The 18,852-nt window shown below is 57.7% G+C and overlaps 1 protein-coding gene across 1 annotated transcript in view; it reads right to left on the bottom strand.

Annotated features, from left to right (window-relative positions):
- The window catches only part of FAM222A (family with sequence similarity 222 member A), a 28,904-nt gene extending 10,285 nt beyond the window's left edge, over positions 1 to 18,619 (bottom strand). Inside the window, exons 1-2 of the mRNA XM_074554091.1 lie at positions 18,003 to 18,619; positions 2,897 to 3,015 (exon numbers count right to left, since the gene is read on the bottom strand). Coding sequence (XP_074410192.1) covers positions 2,897 to 2,978 — 82 coding nt within the window. The 5' untranslated portion in view covers positions 2,979 to 3,015; positions 18,003 to 18,619. The remainder of the gene's footprint in view (positions 1 to 2,896; positions 3,016 to 18,002) is intronic.
- Between the last annotated feature and the right edge of the window lie 233 nt (positions 18,620 to 18,852).

Below are 18,852 nucleotides of genomic sequence, written 5' to 3'. Positions count from 1 at the left end.
CCCTGCCACACTCCCAGCCCCAGGCTGGCTGGAGGAGGGCACATGGAATATAACATTTCATTAAATACCATCCACTGCTCCGTGACTGCTGAGAGAGTGGGAGCAACCCAAGACTTTGGCCAAGCTGAGAGGGGCATTATTTGATTTATAATTTAAATAAAGCTCAGGATTCCTGTAATGTGCCCAGGATAAAATCAAAAGGGACCAGGCTGCTGGAGTTAATTGGACATGATATTTTCCTGAGGATGCTGCTGTGCTCTGCAGGCTCCTTCTCCTCTGCTGCAGGAGGGAGGCACAGACAGGGCTGGAAGGGCTCTGGCACCTTCCTGCATCCTCCTCAAGGCACGGTTCCTATGGAACAGCCTTGGGAATACCACAGGCAACAGCAGCAAAGTCACCTCCAGCTCTATCAGGATGGATTTTGTGGGATGCTCCAGACCCGCTGGGATGCAACCACACCAATGTGGGAGGCACAGAGATGGGGGAACAACAATCAGCAGGAAAGGCCAGGGGCAGAACTGAGGGGTGAAGGCACCAGCAGCTCCCTGCATGGGAAGGAAAATGAGTCAGCTCACCTTTTACGTGAAATTAATACCAAAATTAATCAGCGGCGCGGGCGGGATAATAGGATTTCACAGTGGTGCCGGGCCAGACGGCCAACGTGCCGAGAGCCAGACTCATTTAATATCGACAGAAACAATGCCAGAGGACAGAAATAAGACCCATAAAGATAATTACTGAGATACTCAGGAGCAAATTAAGTAATCAGAGGCACTTCTAAATTGTGCCTGGTTTGAAGAGCGCGCTCTCCGCGCCGAGTCCCCGGCGGGCGCTCCGGTGGCAGCCCCGAGCCTGCTCCCAGCCCCTCCACCCTGCTTCCCCCACAGGTGCCATAAATAAGGAAGGGAAAATTGTATTCCAAGCCAGATGCGTGGCCCTGGATGTCACCTGCAATTTAATTTGCGCTGGCAGGAGGCAGCGAGGAGCGAGACGTGCCGGCTTTGCCCGTAATGAGCAGAAACATACGGGCAGCTAAACTTTGATTAAGGTGATCTGGCTGGTGGCAGCCCGTGGCGAGTGCAGCGTGGGGGCCTGGGCAGGAGCTTGGGTGCTGCCACCCATCCCAGGGGACACAAATCTCTTGGAGATCTCAGGTGAGCACGGTGCTGCCTGAGGGATGCAGTGGGATCAGTCAAAAACTGTCTCCAGGGTACCCCGCACTGCTGGGGCTCAAACCTCTGCCCTCTTCCCACTGGGACATCTCCAGGAGCATTGGGATCCTGGGGCTGGGACCCTCCCAGGACACAGGCAGCTGTATCCAGAAGGATCCCTCACACCCAGTGAGAGATGCTCCACACATATGGTGTCACACCCATGGCACTGTATGTGACACCACATCAGAGCTCCTGCTTCCCAAACCCTCCTTATTCCAGCACCTATGGCAGGGTGGGAAATGCTAGAAAGCACCAGTCCCCCCAGCAGGAAGGTGCCTCTGGGCTTTGTTCCATGAGGTGAGCTGGGCCTTAGCTCTGTTGGGAATGCTGTGGGGACCTGCAGGTGTATCCTGACCTCAGGAGCACAGTGAGCTCACACAGAGATTCTCAATGCTGAACACCTCCAGTCTCCAGAAAACCCTGTCAGGCTCATCCTGCCCGTGGGTCTCAGACCATGTGGGCATGGCTGAGCTCATTAATTCCATGGACAGGAGATGCTCCAGCAGCTGGACACCTCTCACCAGGCCCATGCTGCCGCGATGCTCAGGCGTGACGGATTACGAATAATTTTACAAGAGCAGCGTCCTTTTTCCTTTTTTTTCATAATTTTACAGCATCCTTTTTCCATCCAGACACACTTCCTTTCCTGCATTGTGACATCTGGGTGCCCAAAACCCCACCTCTGGCATGGCTGCCCTATTCCCTGTGCTGGCCATGGGGAGCCTCACACAAAAAATCATGGAATCCAGAATGGTTTGTGTTGGAAGTGACCTTAAAGATCACTCACTTCCCCCGCTCTGCCACGAGCAGGCAAACCTTCTGCTCCAAGCCCTATCCAGGGACATGAACATGTTTGAGGGATAAAAGAACTTCTAGGGATAAATAACCCTCCTGGCTGGCAGTGCAATGCTGGAGGTCCCCAGGGATGCTGAGCATCATCCAAAATCCATGCTCAGCTTGTCCAAACCCCATGCCCAGCTCACCTGGCTGCTCAGAATGCCCAGGTAGAGGGGAAAAAAAAAAAAACATCTACAGGAAAATCCAGCTCATTAAACAAACACCCGGGGGCTGTCACAGCCTAACAAGCAGAGCTTTAGCAGCTGATTTGTCTTCAGCCAGCAATGTTTAAAAATCCAACTGAGACCAGCAGAAAAATATCCACTCCCCTCTTTAAAACACACATTCATCACTTGAGAATCTTAATGCGTCTTTCCCAGCCGGGGAGGTCAAACACGCCTGCCTAAAGCAGGCTCATTAAATATACATTTAATCACGGTTTGGATTGAGAGACAAAGGCTGGGAGAGACAGGTGCTTTGCTGGAGTGACCTTTTGGATCCCATTTTAATGTAACTAGTTTACAGCTTATCTGAAAGGCCAGCTCCTGGGGAAGGCGAGCTGCAGCACAAACGGGGAAAGTAATTATGGGGGGAAGGGCTGGGGAGGTTTGGGGGGCAGGCTGCACCATCCTCGGCTGCCGCCACGCTTCCCAGCCAGCCCTGCAACGTTTGCTGAAGTTGGACTTATCAACCACAGAACCCAATTTAATTTGCTTATCTTGGCTCCTTCCTCCCCCCTGCTCTCCTCCCCGCTTCTCCTGCTCTTTTTAATTATCGGTTAAATAAATGTCTTTTTCAATAAGGGAAACAGCATCAAAGCGGGCGCCCGCCCCCGGGGCACTTACACTTGCGTGGCTCCAGCGCCTTGTTGGGGCAGGGGAGGTGCTGGGCTGGGGGGTTCTGGGTCCTCTGCAGGCAGGCCAGCATGGTCTGGGCTTCCCTGCGGGCGTTGCCGCCCCACGCCCTGCAAGAGAGGAGACACACGGTGAGCCAGGGACCTGCCACCCCCGTGCCACCACCCCCTGCCACCACCACCCCCGTGCAGCTCCCCAGCACTCGGTGCCTTCGCTCCTCTGGAGATAAACAGCCAGCTCTGAAAGCCTGGAGTGAATAGGGATGTATATAAAATAAAGATGAAGGTCTCGGCGGGTGGTTTGTGCTTCCTGCGGAGCTTCCCACCCTTCCCAACGGGAATGTGGCGGTGCCAGGCGTGCCAGCCGGTGCCTCCTGGCACAGAGTGACCCCAGTCAAGGCTGGGGAAAGACAGTGCTAACATCCCACTCGGGGTCCTGGGATCTGTCGCCAGCTCCCAGCTGGCATCAAAATCTGTGTGACAAAAGCTGGAGGGGCCAGGCCAAAGCCGCCGTCACTGCGGTGCTGCTCGTTGTACATCCATCCCCAGCCGGGGCCCTGAGGTACAACCAGTTGCTGCTGACGCCCTCCCACTGCTCCAGCTGGCACAGGGATGATATTCCCACACGGAGAGGGCAGGGAGACGTGGGCAGGAGCAGCAGAAAAGCGGGCATGGTGCCCATCCACCAGTGTTGCAGCTCCTGCACTGGTGCTCTCTGGCTGAACGTTCATGGATGGCCGGAGGTCACAAGTGGATATCATGGATGGTGTCACTGCTGGGTCCATCACTCCATCTTCTCCCTCGTGGGGGAATCGTGCCCTCCTGCAGCCATCCAGGATGTTTCCCACATGTCCCAGTGCAGGGGAATGACGCGGTGGCCTCAGGCACGTGGTGGCCTCTGGCAGAGCCCGTGACCATCAGCATCAGGAAACAAAGCATGGATTGATGCTCCCTGAGCTGTGTCTGGGGTTCTCCAAGCTCTGCTGGTTTAAATGTCACCCTTTAAAACACCTTGACAGACATCATGGGACCTGTGCTGCTCGCTCCTGCTCTGTGCCCTCTGCCAGGCTCTGGGATAATCCTCAGGATGGGATCCATGCAGGGCATCCACGCCTCAGCTGGGCTCATCAGGCTCAGGGTCTCACCCTGACTCCCCCAGCAAACCAGGGACAAGGAGAGACTCATCAGGAAAAGGTGTGAGGAAGAGGAGGAGAAGGAGGAAGAGGAGGAGGAGGAGGGGAGGAAGTCATCTAATACCGAGCAGGTGTCTGGAGAACCCAAATTGTGCTGTTTTCTCCTAATAATGAAGTATTCATGAGTAAAAGCCTTTTTCACTACTTTCTTAAGATACTAATTTCACAACAAGCGCCTTGTTACCATGCAATTATTCCAATCGTGCATTTCTCCCAGATTCCATCTGTCCTCGCGCTCTCTAAATGAAAGACAATCATGTAACCACCTTTCATTATTCACTATTTTACTTTCAGCAAAGGTACCCTGAAAGAAATGATTTCCTCTGAAAGGGACTTTTATTCAGTTTCAAAACCAATTTTCTCCTATTACTGTCTTAAAAAAAAAAAAGGAGGGGGGCAGGGAGGTGTTTTTATTTCATGCATTACATATCCTTTGTTAACGCAGCTCGCAGTAAAAGCAGCCGTATCCATTTTCTGGCTTCGATTTCTGGTAATTTTAAAATATGCCATTACAATCAGGCAGAAATTATACAATTTGAAAGGAGAATGAAGTGCTTCTTATTCAGAGCCTGAACGCACTTGACTGCCAGGAGTTCTCCTCTCCCCGCCGGGACTCGGGGTTCATTACGCAGCCCTGGCTCTCTGGGAATGTGCCCAGCACCCGGATTTGCCATGATGGGAGCTGCCACCCTGACTCCCTGAAGGGTGGCCCTGATCAAAGCACCATGCTGGAGATGGATGATGGCACCAGCTCCTGCTGCACCTGAGCTTGAGCTCCACAGTGACCTCAGGGCTGGCATCCCGGATTTTCCATGATGGGAGCTGCCGCCCTCACCTCATCCCTCTCCCCAAAGGGTGGCTCTGATCAAAGCACCATGCTAGAGAAGGATGATGGCACCAGCTCCTGCTGTACCTGAGCCTGAGCTCCGTGGTGACCTCAGGGCTGGCGTCCCGCCGGGTGTCACCATCTGGCCGATTAGTGGCGGACGTCACCCGCTCCCTGTGCCCAGCAGCTCCTCATGGGGACACTGACCCGTGTCCCTGGCAGACACGGGCGGCGTGGGCGGCTCGTGGATCAGTTCCCTGCTGGTCCCTGGGGCATGCGGGGCTGAGAAAGCACCCAAGGGGGTCACCAAACCCATGTGGCGGCACAGGGTGGGTGTGGATGCAGCCTGTCACAGGAGCTGAGGGCCCAGCCGAGCCCTACGCTGGCACAGCTTGTCCCCACCACTGCTCTCTGTGCCCTGCCACGCACAGCCCAGCTCCCTCCTGGAGCCATCCCGACCCTGGGCTTGGATTATCACAGCCACATGCCAAACTGAATAAAGGCACAGATTAATTCAGACCCTGCTGAATCGTCTCGCAGCCCAGATGATTTTTCCGACAGCTATGCTGCACCTCACCCCACCTTCATAGACAAGGTTCTGGTGCCACAACCCCAGAACAGCATCCATCTGTCCATCCTAGCACCCTGCAGGGAGCCCCAAGCCCCAGAAGGGCCGTGGGCGAGTGGGTGGGCGCCTGGCACAATGGGCATCTGTGCCACGGTGGCATTTCGCTAATGCCGCTGCGAAAAGCCCCTGAATCAGCTGATGGGAATTGGGCGCTGGGCTGTCCAACGCTTAGCGCCGGCTTAGTTAGCTCCATCTGCATTTGAACTAATTCCAATCAGCAGGATCCGATTTAGTCCAAGCTGCTCTGGCTCTTTCGTGGCAGGGAAGGCAACACTCAGCAGTTTTGCTGGAACGCCCCCCAGTCCGCACGGCCTCTGCCCAGGCTGGGCACGTGGACACACCATGATCCAGCACTGGGGCACAGGGTGAGCCCCACCAACAGTGAGTCCCACCAACAGTGAGCCCCACCAACGGTGGGGTCATCTTGAGGACATCTGGAGCAAGGAGCCCCAGCCCCACATCCCACAACTCTGGCATCACAGAATCACCAAATATTTTGGGTTGGAAAGGACATTAAAGCCCATCCTGTCCCACTCCCTGCCATGCACAGGGATGTCTTCCACTATCCCAGGTTGCTCCAAGCCCTGTGCAACCTGACCTTGGACACTTTCAGGGATGGGGCAGCCACAGCTCCATCCTTCGCCTCTCCCACCACTCCATCCTGCCCCACACCCAGCTAATCCATCTCGACATCACACTATTCATAAGCCCAAGGTCTTTGTGACTTTAATAAAAAACACCACCCTCTATGTCTAAAGCCCCAGTGATGGGAGGGTTTGGCACCTCCTCTGACATCAGCAGCTGATAAGTCGGGCTTATCTCCTCCGAGAGCCCTGCGAAGGTCCCTCCCGCGAGATAAGGCCAGCGCAGCTGTCGATAGAGGCTTTTGCAGGCGAGGATTTAGATAAAAGAAAATGTGACGGGAAGGGGGGAGAAAAGAAAAAAGGAACTTTTAAAGTCTCAGCCTGAAGTGGGCCTGTGTGGCTGCTGAGCTGTGGCAGGGCAGGGATGGCGAGGGATAAGGTCTTGGTCACCATCCAGGCTGTGGTGGAACACATCCAGATCCTTCCCCGGGTGTTATTGGGGTGCAATTTTATCAAAAGGGAGCTTTTGGGGTTGGGGGAGGAAAGGGGGGCAGGACCAGGGATGCTGCAAAGCTGTTTGAGTCACACCATGGACATGACCCCCTGGCTATCAAAAGCCAGCACTGGATTTGGCACAAGGACAGGAGGAGAGGGGTGACCCAGCTCAGGAGGCTCCTGACAGGGCCAGACGGACACACAGACAGCACAGGGCAAGGCCAAGGCTGGCAGCAGCCAGAGAAACACAGCAAAAGCCCTCACTGGCCCCTGGTGTGCAGAGCACAACTGGGAACACCCCTGTCCCTTGTCCTTACATGGATGGAAGAGAATCCAACCACCTCACAGCCCCGGGGACACTGAGCTCCTTGTCACCATCCCCTGCCACGGCCACCACCACTGGTCCCACAGACACTGATTCCCCATCCCATGGCGAGGGTGAGGAGGTGCCAGAGGAGGAAGGACTCCCCTCTGCACACAGTGGATGCCCACCCCATTGCACATTGAGCAGGATTTTGGCTGGTGCTGCTGCCTGGCACTGCCATATCCATCTCCCATACAGATTTAGGGTGGAGGGGATGCAGCAACGCCACAGCTCAGCCCTACAAGGGGTGAGCACAGAAAGGTCACCCCACTGTGAACCACGGGGAGCAGCAGGTAAAATAAAACCCGAAGTTTGTCACCAAAGGTCACCCCATGACCTTCCCTGGCCCGACCTTCCCTCATCCCGCCCGGCTAATCCGCTCCCCTCCGCGTGCTCCAGCCCCGGGCCTTTCAGGGGGCCCTGTTAATAATTAAATGTTAATCTAAAAAGCAATTTTAGCTGCAGTGCTGCAGATCTGGTTAGAGATTACATTAGCATGTAAGAGTCAAGGGTAATTTTCTCTAACCCCTCTTGTGATCTTTAAAACCCGCAGATCTTAAAGCAACACCAGCTCCTCTGATTAAAATTGGAAGCTGGGGTTTGCGATGGATAATGATGCTGGAAGTGATTATTGCGCTGCTCAGGGGCTCGCTGGGATGTGGGGGCTGTGGGGGGCTGGGGGGCAGACCCAGAGCAGCCAAGTGGGTTCTCCCAGCCCATTTTCTGTGGAAATGCAGGGAAGGTGCTGGGGTGAGCCCTGGACCCAGTGCTGAGCAGAGCTGTGACACCCTGAGCATCCTCATTTCCCACTTTTTTGGGCTGCCATGACACCAGGATGGCACAGAGCCCACCAGCCATGGCACAGTGCCAGGGACAGAGTGGCACTGGACCAGGACCCTCACTGCTGGCATCCTACAGCAGCATCTCATGTCGCTCCCATCCCATCCAGAAATGAGGTTCTGCTCTTGTGGCAGCTCCAAGGAGAAACCCCTTGGACTGTTCAAGAGAGTCAACATCAAAAAATACCCCAAAATAACATTTTGCTCACAAGCAAGGTGAAAGGAACTGGGACAGGGCATGGCAAATCACCTCCTGAGCACTTCCAAAGCCCCTAAGGAAGAAACAGGGTATCAGATGTGTCTGCAATGATGGAATTTTAAAAAAACCCCAACAATTCGAGTGCTGTTGAGCATTTGCAGACGTCCCTGCGCAGGGCTCGGGCGGCCTGGTTAAATTTATGTGTCAGCTTTAAGGAGGCCTCTCATCAAATGAGCTATTTTGGGCAGAGATTAAAGATCTATTTTCGCTGCGAGCGGGAACGGCTCTCGAACAGGTTAATAATGATTCTGGAAAGCCAAGCGCCTCCAGCAGCCCGGGGCAGGACCCCAGAGCCCTGGGTGCTTTTGGGGGGGTTCCTGAGGCTCTCCAAGCCGGGATCAGGGCGCAGCATCCTCCACCCTGCTGCCATCCTGCCGGGGAGGAAGGAGCCCCGCGTGCTGCGGCAGGCGCCGAGCAGCCGTGGGTAATTGGAAGTGGCAGACGCTGGCACGGCGCTGCCGAGAAGGTCATTACATGGGACTGGGAACAAAATCCCAGGAGCAAGGGGGGGGGAGCAGCCCTGTTAGCAAAGGTCAGGGCCCCACTCGGGTGCCGTCGGTGTTTTTGGCAGGGCTCAGCCCTGGCTGTGTGCAGCGAGGTCCCGGCAGGGCCAGCGCGCAGCGGGCGGGCAGGATCTGCCAGGTCCTGCCAGACATGCACAGACGTGGCCCCTCGGATGTGGCACCAGCTCCTCAGAGCAAAACCTCACTGATGTGGCACAGTCGTGCCGTGCCTTCCTCCTGCACATGGACTGGGGAGCTGCCCCTCATGGATCTTGGGATGCTCACGGGCTTTAGTCCCAGCTCTAGCACAGACCTGGGATCAACCAGCAGAAAAGCCAAGTGGCTCCATGCAGCAGCAACTAAAAGCACTCTGGAGCCCAACAAGCCAGGAGCCAACTCCAGCATGGGCAACCACACCATGGGCACTGGCAGCATCTACAGCTCCAGCTGAAACCCAACAAACTCAGCAGTGCAGAGAGCAAAGCTGCCCATCGCAGCTCCTGTGCCATCCTGGCTCACTCCAGCCTCACCCCAGGGGTTTGATTGTCCCCTGCAGTGACATCCCTGTGCCCCCATGGCCACGGTGCCCCATCCAGCTGCCCCACACTCGGCAGCCGGGCGCGCTCTGCTCCGTAATTACAGCCCCAAGAGCCAGAGCTGTGAAAGAATCTGACGAAGGAATCCAGGGTAGATCGCGCTGCTGAAATTACTATAATCAAAGGCTTTCACAAAGGCTTCAAATGCAACCAATTACCCTGAAAGGCGAGGCAAGAAAGAAAACAAATTAACATGTTTGCACAGAGCCCCGGCGCAGCGCACACATCGCCCCGGCCGGCCGCTGCTCTCCATCTCCGCTCCTCCTCCTCACCCACGGCCACCTCTCCTCATCCCTGGCTACCAGCTCCCCATCCCCACGGCTGGGCCCTATCCCACATCCTGCTCTGCTCACAGCTGCACACAAAGGGGCTCTGTGCCCGTCCCTCAGCCCACAGCCGCCCACGGCACACAAAAGCCCTGCCTGTGCCACGGCCGGCTCCAGCGCAGGCTCGGGGGCTTGCCAGGGTGGCCTGGGGAAACCTCCCTGGCTCCCTCCCTCCTCCCTGAGATCTGGAGGGGTCCCCAGGCCAAGGGAGGAGTGGGGGGTCCTCAAAGGCACCCATTGAGCACAGCTCTGTGTCGCCCACCAACAGCTGGGAAAGCTTCTCACAGCAGGGTCCCCTCACTCTCCTTTCCTTACGTTCCACTTTGTCTGCACTGCCGGTCTGGGGGGGGAAAAAAAGGGGAAAAAAATAAAAAATCAACTTCTTCCTTTTAATATTTAACGCGAGTCCATCACCCTCAGTCTATGTGGTAACACAAAGCTCTGGAGATTTAAACCCTTCTCACCCGGAGAGATGGAAATGAATGGTGCTCTTTAATGAGCTGGTTCAGCAGAAAAGATAGATTTCCAAGATTACTGTAGGAATTCTTATAATTGATGTGTACTTTTGTAACAAGGATTATTCCACCATCCGGCCAAGTAATTCCAGCTCTTCCCCCCCTTCTCCCAAGCTCACCCTGCTTTTGGGGTTCCCTGGGGAGAGGGACCAGGCTGTGTCCTAGTGGGGAGAAAGCAATTTGAGAGGGGGAGGAAGAAAAAAGACAAAGAAAAACTAAACAGGTTTTTCTTATTTAGCCATAGACAACCTAAGGCAGCCGCTGAATGGGAAAATAAGGCATCTCTCCAGATTTCTCTATTTGTTTTACAAATCCCTACTTTCCCCCACCGAGATCGGGAGGCCGGATGAGCCGCTGAATGCCGAGTAATTAAAAGGAACAGAGAACAATACTCAGCGCTGCCGAAGAACACGGAGTTTCCCCTCAGATGTTTGTAGCAATTGTATGAAAATGTACCAGGCGGGATGGGGAGAGGAGCTGACAGCCGCGATTGGGAGCAGCAGCCGGGGATCGGAGCTGGCTGCCTCCCCCGCCTGATTGGCATTAATTGTGCGCGTTTGCAAAGCAGAACGGAAAGTCTGACACGAGCTGCGAGCCAACATTTCTTTCTAATAGTCTTAATGATTACGACGAGAGCTGATGATCATCGCGGGGTGTTAATAGCCGCGGAGAGGAGCGGCTCCCGGTGGGGACAAGCGGGGATGTCCCCAGCCCAGCTCCCATGGGTGGGTAATGGGATGAGCTCCAGTGGTCCCATGCAGCCACAGCAGTGCCTGACAGGCTGTAAAACCCTGACAAGGGGACAGGAAGGACACGGAGGGGACAGGAAGGACATGGAGGGCACAGCAGGCTCCTGCTCCATCCATCCCCAGGCTCTGCCCCATCGAAGGGGTGGCAACAGCAGGAGGGAGGATGTGTCCCACACTGAGCCCCCTGTGCAGCAGGAGTGTCCCCAGTCCGAGGGGGACACCCTGCTCCCCCCACAGGTGCCCCAAACCAGCTGCCACAGCCCCATCCCCAGCAGGTACCTGGGGAGCAAGCAGAGAGACTGCAAATACCCCACCGAACAGCAGAGCCCGTCATTAAGAGCTGATTAATGAATCCCGAGTTTTCCCGACTCTTTCCAAGGCTGTTTTTCCGGATGTCCTTGAGTTTCCCTGCTGCAGAGGCGAGCGGGAGCTGGGTGGGATCGGGGACCAGCACGGGCTGCTCCGACCACGGCAGACACAGAGCCTGAGTGCACAAAAACCCGACCGGGGCAGGTTTACAGGGGAGGAAAAATCAATGGCCATCGATCTGCAATACAAAGGGACCGCGGTGCTGGCAGACGGCTGCTGCCATCTGATGTGACCGGGGCTGTGCAGGGGACACGGCTGGGGTCACCCATCGTGGGACACGGCCAGCAGCACCCACGGCCGCCCCACCTGCACCGGGCCATGTGCCACAAAGCCTCGCAGGTGTGTGGGTGGCCCTTGGCCGTGTCCTTGCTGTCACCTGCTCAGCCTCCCCCAGCTGCATGGGGAGATGGCCTCAGCCCGGCTCTGAGCTGTTTGATTTGTTTCATCACCCGCGCTGGCCAACAGATCACTCAGCTTTGGGCTTTCTGAGCTCGCTAATAATTGTCCCCTGATGAAAAGGAATCGAGGCTCGGGTCCCTTTCTTCTTTCCCCCCTCCTCTTTTCCAAAAAAAAAAAAAAAGTCCGTAAAGAAGAGCTATAAAAATGGCTTGTTATCTCACCTAGCGAGGCTCGGGCTGTATGTTATTGCTAATTGGGTATAACATCCTTGTCTTGTTCTGCTCTCTGAAGCTAAATCAAGAAAGCACCACTGCTGCGAACTAATTATATCTCTGGACTGCAGACTCCAGCTTGTCTTCCCCTTTATTGAGTTAAAAAATGGTCACTAACCTTAATCTCTCATATTCCCAAGAATTAGGGCTGCTGGAAACCCACCACTTCCACCTGCATCCTGCTCTGTGCTGGGAAGGATGGAGCACATGGCCTGAGGAAGGGTTTGTGCTGCTCTGGGACACAGCCCTGAGCCAGGTCCCAGAGCTGCCCACCCCTGTGGCATCCTGTGACAACCACAGGCACTGCTCAGGTCCCTGTGCCATGGGGACTTTGTCACACACAGCTCGGAGCCCTCCTGCCACACACACTCATCTCCCCTCCTTATAGGAGACCTTAACCTTCTTGGGATTTTTTTAAATCTGTCCCCTCCTCAGCATTCCCAGGCTTGACAGATGTGGGCAGATGTGAACACAGGGGTCATATGTGCAGAAACCAAGGGGAGAGGATGCTGCTCCAGTTCATCCACGTCAGCTCCCAGTCCCAGCCCAGGATGGACCCCCATGAACCTGTTAAAGCTGCTGCTCACCCTCGGGGTGCCCAACAGGAGCAGGGACACTGCAGCCACCCAGCTGTGCCACTACACGTGGCTGTGGATGAAAATCTCTGGTTACTGGCACAGCTGCATCCTCTGGCACTGCAGCCATGGCACAGACCCCAGGACAGAGGACAAGCAGAGCCACAAAGGACACTGAGATGAGCAATGGAGCTTGGGTCACACAGGACAGCCCTGTTCTTCCCTGTCCCTCAGCACCAGCAAGCTGGGGTCAGAAATACCAGCAGCAACCTGAGGCTGTGGGACACGAGCTGGAGCAGTGACACCAAGCTCAGCATCCTGCCCTAATCCATCCTCCTGCCCATGCAGACGGTGCTACTTCCCAAAGGCAAAGTCAAACTCCAGCTCTCCCCACGAGCCAAGAGCATCCCTTAAAAAAAAAAAAAATTGATACTTCCCTGACTATTAATTAACCTGAACCACTTAAAACTGCCTTCAATTTGTCAGGTTTAACTGCCAGCTCTCCTCGGTAAATCAAGCGTCGCGTGCAGATGGAGGCTGCGTGCGCGAGGCGAAGGAGGAGGCGGGGAGCACGGCGAGAGGGGCACCCCGTGCCACGCTCACCACCCCGAGAGCCCTGGGCACCATATTCACAGCCCACAATTAGCCAGGGCACGGTATTAAACCCGCCAGGCGAGCAGGAGCAGGCAGGGCAGCCAGCGGGGCTCGGGGCGCCCCACACTGCGGCCTCCCCGGCTCCCCCCACGGCGCCCTTGTCGTGCAGCCAAGGCTGAATTGGAAAGCAATATGAATATTTATCTCTGACAGTGAAATCTCCCCGCTGCAGGGTATTAAGGCTTTATTAGTGTGTGGTTACCAGCCACGCTAAGCCAGTCCCTGCTCCTGCCTGGAGCACAGCACAGAGATGACCTACAAGAGGCAGATGGCAAAGCCTTGGAGAGCCCCCGACGCCGGGACGTGCCTCCTCAAAAAGCGGGGCTCTGCATCCCAGTCCCGTGCAGGGACACAGAGTCAAGGTCCCCCTACCAAAGCCCCCTCCTCACCCAGCACCAGGCCCTCTGAAACGCCTCCCAAGGCTGGGGCTGTCCCCCCGCCCCTGCAGCACGCAGCTCTTGCCGTTTTGGGTTAAAACGCTGATGTATTCTCTCTTTAGCAAAAGGAGTCCCAGGGGCTATAAAAACTCCCAGCAGGCTCCTGTCAGTCTCAGGTCATTAACTTTCTTTCATTGGGAGTTTGTTTACAGCCAGCCATAAATAGCGGCGCCCGCGCCACTCACTCGCTCGCCAGCGGGACGGGCTGGGATGGGCTGGGATGGAATGGGTTGGGATGGGATGGGGCTGCCTGGGCAGGGGGACCCAGCACCCCAAGCTCCAAGGTGTGGGGACCAGCACTCTCTCTCTTTTTTCAACTTTCCCCATGCCCCGTGTTCCCTGCACCCCATCCTGCTCAGAGCAATGGCACCGTGCGCTCCGGAGCCACCTCAGCCCTGCAAACGGATGGGGTCACCTTGTGCACGGCCTGAGGGAGCTGCAACGTGCTTGAGGCTCAGTCTTGGCCTTTCCTGGAGGAGGAGGAAGGAGGCAGCTGGCTGGGGCTGTGCCCGTGGGTCACCTGCCCCAAATCCTGCCCCACGCTCTCACCCAGCCTGTCACAAGCACCAACCTCAGTCTGGGACCTCTGCGTGTTTGAGGTCACCCAGCCCCAGTGCACAGAGCCCTGGGGGGACACCAAGACCCCTCATTCACTACTGCCTGCACCTCAGAGCTCTGCTTTTCCAATAGCACAGACAGAAACACAAAATCAAGCGTGCCACTGGCACAGCTAGCCTGGCATTCCTGCCAGGATGTTTCCCACACGCGGCTCCTCTGCACCCAGACACACATGGGACAATCTCGCAGCACCCACACCCTGCTGGCTGCCCAGGACGGGCACTCACAGCCCTACTAATGCCCCTAACACAGGGAAATCACCCTGGACCCTGCTGATGCCCCAGCAGCTCCATCGAGCCACCCTGCAGGGATCCTGCTGGATGCAGGTGCCCAGGGCTGGCACAGGTGCTCGGGAGCTTCATTTGCCATGGCTGTGTGAGCTCACCCAGCTGGGGCTTCCACAGGTACCCCCAGACCCATTTCCACAGCTCCTCCCTGCATGGGGGGCTGAACAAGAAGCTCAGGCTGTCCCCTTGTGCCACCCCCACCAGCCCCACGCTGGCACAGATGGCTGGAGAGGGGACTCGGTGGCACAGCCACTCCATGCCTCACCCCAGGCTGCAGAGGGGGGTCCTGGGGGTCCAGCTGGCTCTGGCAGCAGCCAGGAGCCCACCTCGTGTTGTATTTCACAGGGTGGCTGCAGGACCAGCACCACGCACTGGGCTGAGGGATTAAACCCCAAACTCACACACGGGCGCCTTGTGCTCTTCCACCCATCCCTAGGCGAGCAGGGACTTGCCAAAAAATCCCAGCCTCATCCCTGCCAGTGCCCGGCATCTATGGAAATATCTGTATTTTAGCCCATACACTCGCCCAACCTGTAATCAGAGCAACACAAATAGCCCCTGCTTCCCATGTAAATTAAAAACACCCATTAGGCAGATTTCAAAAGATGTCAGTAGGCTTATAATTATACACGACATCCTTCCGAGATAAAAGCGATTACCGGGGATGCAAATCACTTAGCAACCAATCAGTGCCCCCAGAGTGCGGAGCACTGACCAGCCATCCATTTTCGCCTCGTCCTTTTATTCCCTGCATCGAGCAAATACAAACACAGATAAAGAGAGGCACAATAGCTCTTGACACGCAAATAGGTTAACATAATAAAGCCAGCTTTAGCCGGCTCACTCGAGGGAGAAAAGCAATTCTCAGGCAAGCAGGAGGTAATAAAACAGGGCTTTTGTGTTCCTGGCTCCCATTCTCACCCCTGCGCCAGCTTTGCTGCATTAGCTGATAGGCATCGTGGTTTGATTGAATTACCTTTCATGAATATTAGCTTTTTGAGGAATGCGCAGGCAGAAGAGAAAGAAGAAATGTCTTATTTTTGCATGCATGCGCCTGCTGCAGACGGACATGCGGCGGCACAGATGCCGGCGGGGGCCGGCACAGGGGTCCCGGCAGGTGCAGCCCCCGGCCCACCCCGCCAGCTGCAGCATCCCCGGCCTTGGGGGGGGTCACACACACTCTCCCTGCATCCCACGATGACACCACCAGCAAAGCACCTTCCCCAGGAGGGACACACATCCTGCTGTCCTCCTGCCATCACCCTCCACGCTCAGCACCCCGCATCCCTGCCCGTGGTACCCCGGCTGGGCTGGCTCCCAGCGCACATTTCCCGAGCCCACCGCGCTCCGTGTGCCGCAGGATCACGCTGGAGAGGCAGAGGGGCTGCCCGGCTCTACCGCGGATTTTTTTCCCACACAAGTTGAGGCCACGTAGGAAACCGGCTCCAGGCAAAAATTAACTCCGGCGCTAATGCCGCACGCACGGCGGGGACAGCTCGGGGACAGCTCGGGGACATCACCCCGGTGGGGTCATAGCACTGGAGACCCTCGGTCCCACTGCCAGAACCCTTGTCCTGGCAGGGCAGCAGCACAAAATTAAAATCACCTCCAGGAGGGAAGGGGCTAATCCACAGCCCGTTCAGGGATGGATGAATTTTAGGCTAAAATAGACAACCAACGGGGCTTAAAAGCTGAGGTGGTGTGGCCTCATCAGCCTGGCAGCAGGCACTCATGTCCTCCTTGCATGGGCTTCGCTGCTCCAGCCCGAGGGGAAATATTCACACCGAGATATTGCGATTTTTAACGACACGCTTGGCTGAAACAGGGCCCAGCTCACAGCATCCAGAACGTGCCCTGCTGGTACCGAGCCTCAGACCAGCAGGAAAGCTGCTCCTGAGGCTGGGAAAACAAGCCGTGCTCCCAGGGAATGGCCTTCCCTGCTCCACACACAAGGGAAGCAGAAGGCACCACGGTGAGAGCTTCTCCTCTCCTTCCACCACGACTTCGACCGGACCGCACCCGGCTCACACCGCGGCTCCCGGCACCGCCAATCCACTCCTCAAAGTTTTATGGATCATTCACAGGAAAAACCCCTCGCAGGATGCCGGGTGCCCTCTGCCAGGGACGTTTCCCACCTCACCCCCAGCAGCACAGCCTGGGTGTGAGAGCTTTGGGTCCCACCAGAGCCCACCATGGGCACACGTGTGGCACTGACCAGCGGCACAGCAAAGCCCACAACAGGGCCATGAGAAGGGGTAAAAGTGCCAAATCCCACTAAATTATCCCCAGAACGATGCTGGACGCTGTTTGCTGAGAGAGGGGCCGCGTGGCTCTGTCCCCATGCCCGCAGAGCCCCACGGCCACTCCATCCTCCATGAAAAGCTCATCACCCACCCTGCAGCCAGAGCATCCCGAGCAGCAGGATGCACATTAAAAAATATATATAAAATATATATATATATACACGCATATAAATACGTATCAAAAACCTCCCTACGGAGATCCCGACAGCCAGAGCCGGACAAACCACCCAATGCCAATGAATTCATCCCTTGGCAAACACCAAGCACGGCTGGAAAACTTTGCCACTGCCTCTCCTCGGAAATAGCCCGCAGGGCCGGAGCCGAGCCCTGCTTGCAGCGAGCTGTGCCGAGCCGTGCGAGCCGTGCCGCCGGCTCGCTGCGTCCAGGCCCTGCCTCTCCAGCCATTAAATCTCCACGATGTGTCGGCTCTCCCCGGAGCTGGATTGGGACGCTGGGGCTGAGCTGCTGGCACCGGCAGCACCGCATTTCTGCCGGGGACCGAGCCGGAGGGGCGGCACAGCTCGCTCGTCCCCGGCTGGAGCCGGCGGCCGCCCCGCTGGATGCCCAGGAGATCTCGGGGACCACGGCGCCTCGTCCCCGGTGAATCGTATTCCCAGCGCCGGTGGTCCAAAAGACGCCACGGGGATGCTGCCTCAGCAGCGGAGCTTTTTCCAGAGGGGATTTTCCCCGGCAGAGCCTCCTGACCCGGCGGAGGCAGCCAGGGAGACGGGTGTTAAATAAACCATCGCTGGGTGGGTCCTTCTTCCCTCTCTCCTTTGTGACCGGCGGGATCCACACCAGGCGCGGGGTCCATGGCGGGGTCCTGCTCTACCACCACCCGCTCCGGTGTCGCGATGGGATCGGGCGCTTTCCTGCCCGGGACGGAGGAGAAAAAACCTTTTTTTTTTTTTTTTTCCTCAGGCGAAAAGGGGCAGAAAAGGGTCGCAGCAAAGGTGGCAGCTCCCGGTCGGCTCCCGCTGGAAGTGTCTCAGCTTTCCTCCTGGAGGCACCCGTGGATATTTTATTTCCACTTATGAGTCAGGCGACCCAAAAAGCCATTAAAAAAATAATCAAAAATCGGATGGAGGAAAAAAAAACCTCCAAAAAAACCCAAAAGTTGTTCCCGTTCCTCTCCGGTAGCGACGGGCGAGCCGGGCCCCGGCGGCGACGGCTCCGCGGGCACCACCGGGCACCGCGCTGCGGCGGCACCGCCTCCGCTGCGCTCCGGGAGCCGGCGGAGCCCCCCGCTCCCCGCGCCCCCGCCCGGTAACCCCCCCGGACCTCCCCGGTGCCCGGACCCCCGTTACCGTCAGAGCTGGATCCGGGCCGGCTGCGGGCGCTGCGTTGCGGGGCGCGCCGGGCCGCCCCCCCCGGGCCGCGCAGCAGCAGCGGCGGCGCCCGCCCGGCCCCGCGCCCCGCCGGCGGCCCGCCCCGCCCCGTGCGCGGCCAGCGTGCGGGTCCCGGCGCTCGGCCCCGGCGGGGGACGGCGGGGAGCACCGCGGGGAAAGGAGCGGGGTGGGGGGGGAGGTAACAGCAACAGCAAAAATATCCGGGCAGAAAAAAATTAAAAAATAAATTAACCCCAAATCCACCCGGCGCGGCTGAGCTGGGGCGGCGCGGCGACCCCGCGGGGCATCACACCGCGGCTGCCCCCGGTTCCTTTGTGCGGCGGCGGCGGCGGTCGGTGCCCGGCGGGGCGGGGCGGGGGGTGGGGGGCGGGTGTCGCGGGGGGCAGCGGCGGCGGCGGCGGCGGCTCAGCGCTCCATGGCGGCGGCGGCGGCGGCGGGCGGGGGTCGCGGCGGGGCGGGGCGGGGCGGGGGGCGCTGCTGGCGGGGCGGCCCCGGCGCTCGCGGCTCCCGCCCGGCGCGCGGCTGCGGCGGCTCTGAGCGCCCCGCGCGGGGCCCGGCGGCCGCACGCGGCTCGGCCCCGCCCCCGGCGCGTTGCCATGGCCACGGCGCCGCGTCCTGCGGGGAGGGAGGGACGGGGGAGAAAAGGGGGCGGGGCGTCCCTGCCGGACGTGCGGCGCCTTCCCCCCGCAAGCCGGCTTCTCGAGCGGGAAAATCCGAACGGCGGGACTGCGTTTCCCGGCGTGCCCCGCGCGCCCCGGCCGCGCCGCGGGGGCTGAGCGGCGCCGTGAGGCATCATGGGAGTTGTAGT

This window comes from Zonotrichia albicollis, chromosome 18 (assembly GCF_047830755.1).
Source record: "Zonotrichia albicollis isolate bZonAlb1 chromosome 18, bZonAlb1.hap1, whole genome shotgun sequence".
Lineage (NCBI taxonomy): Eukaryota > Metazoa > Chordata > Aves > Passeriformes > Passerellidae > Zonotrichia > Zonotrichia albicollis.
The sequence above is the reverse complement of the archived record's forward strand: the minus strand, read 5'-3'. Positions and strand labels throughout refer to the sequence as shown.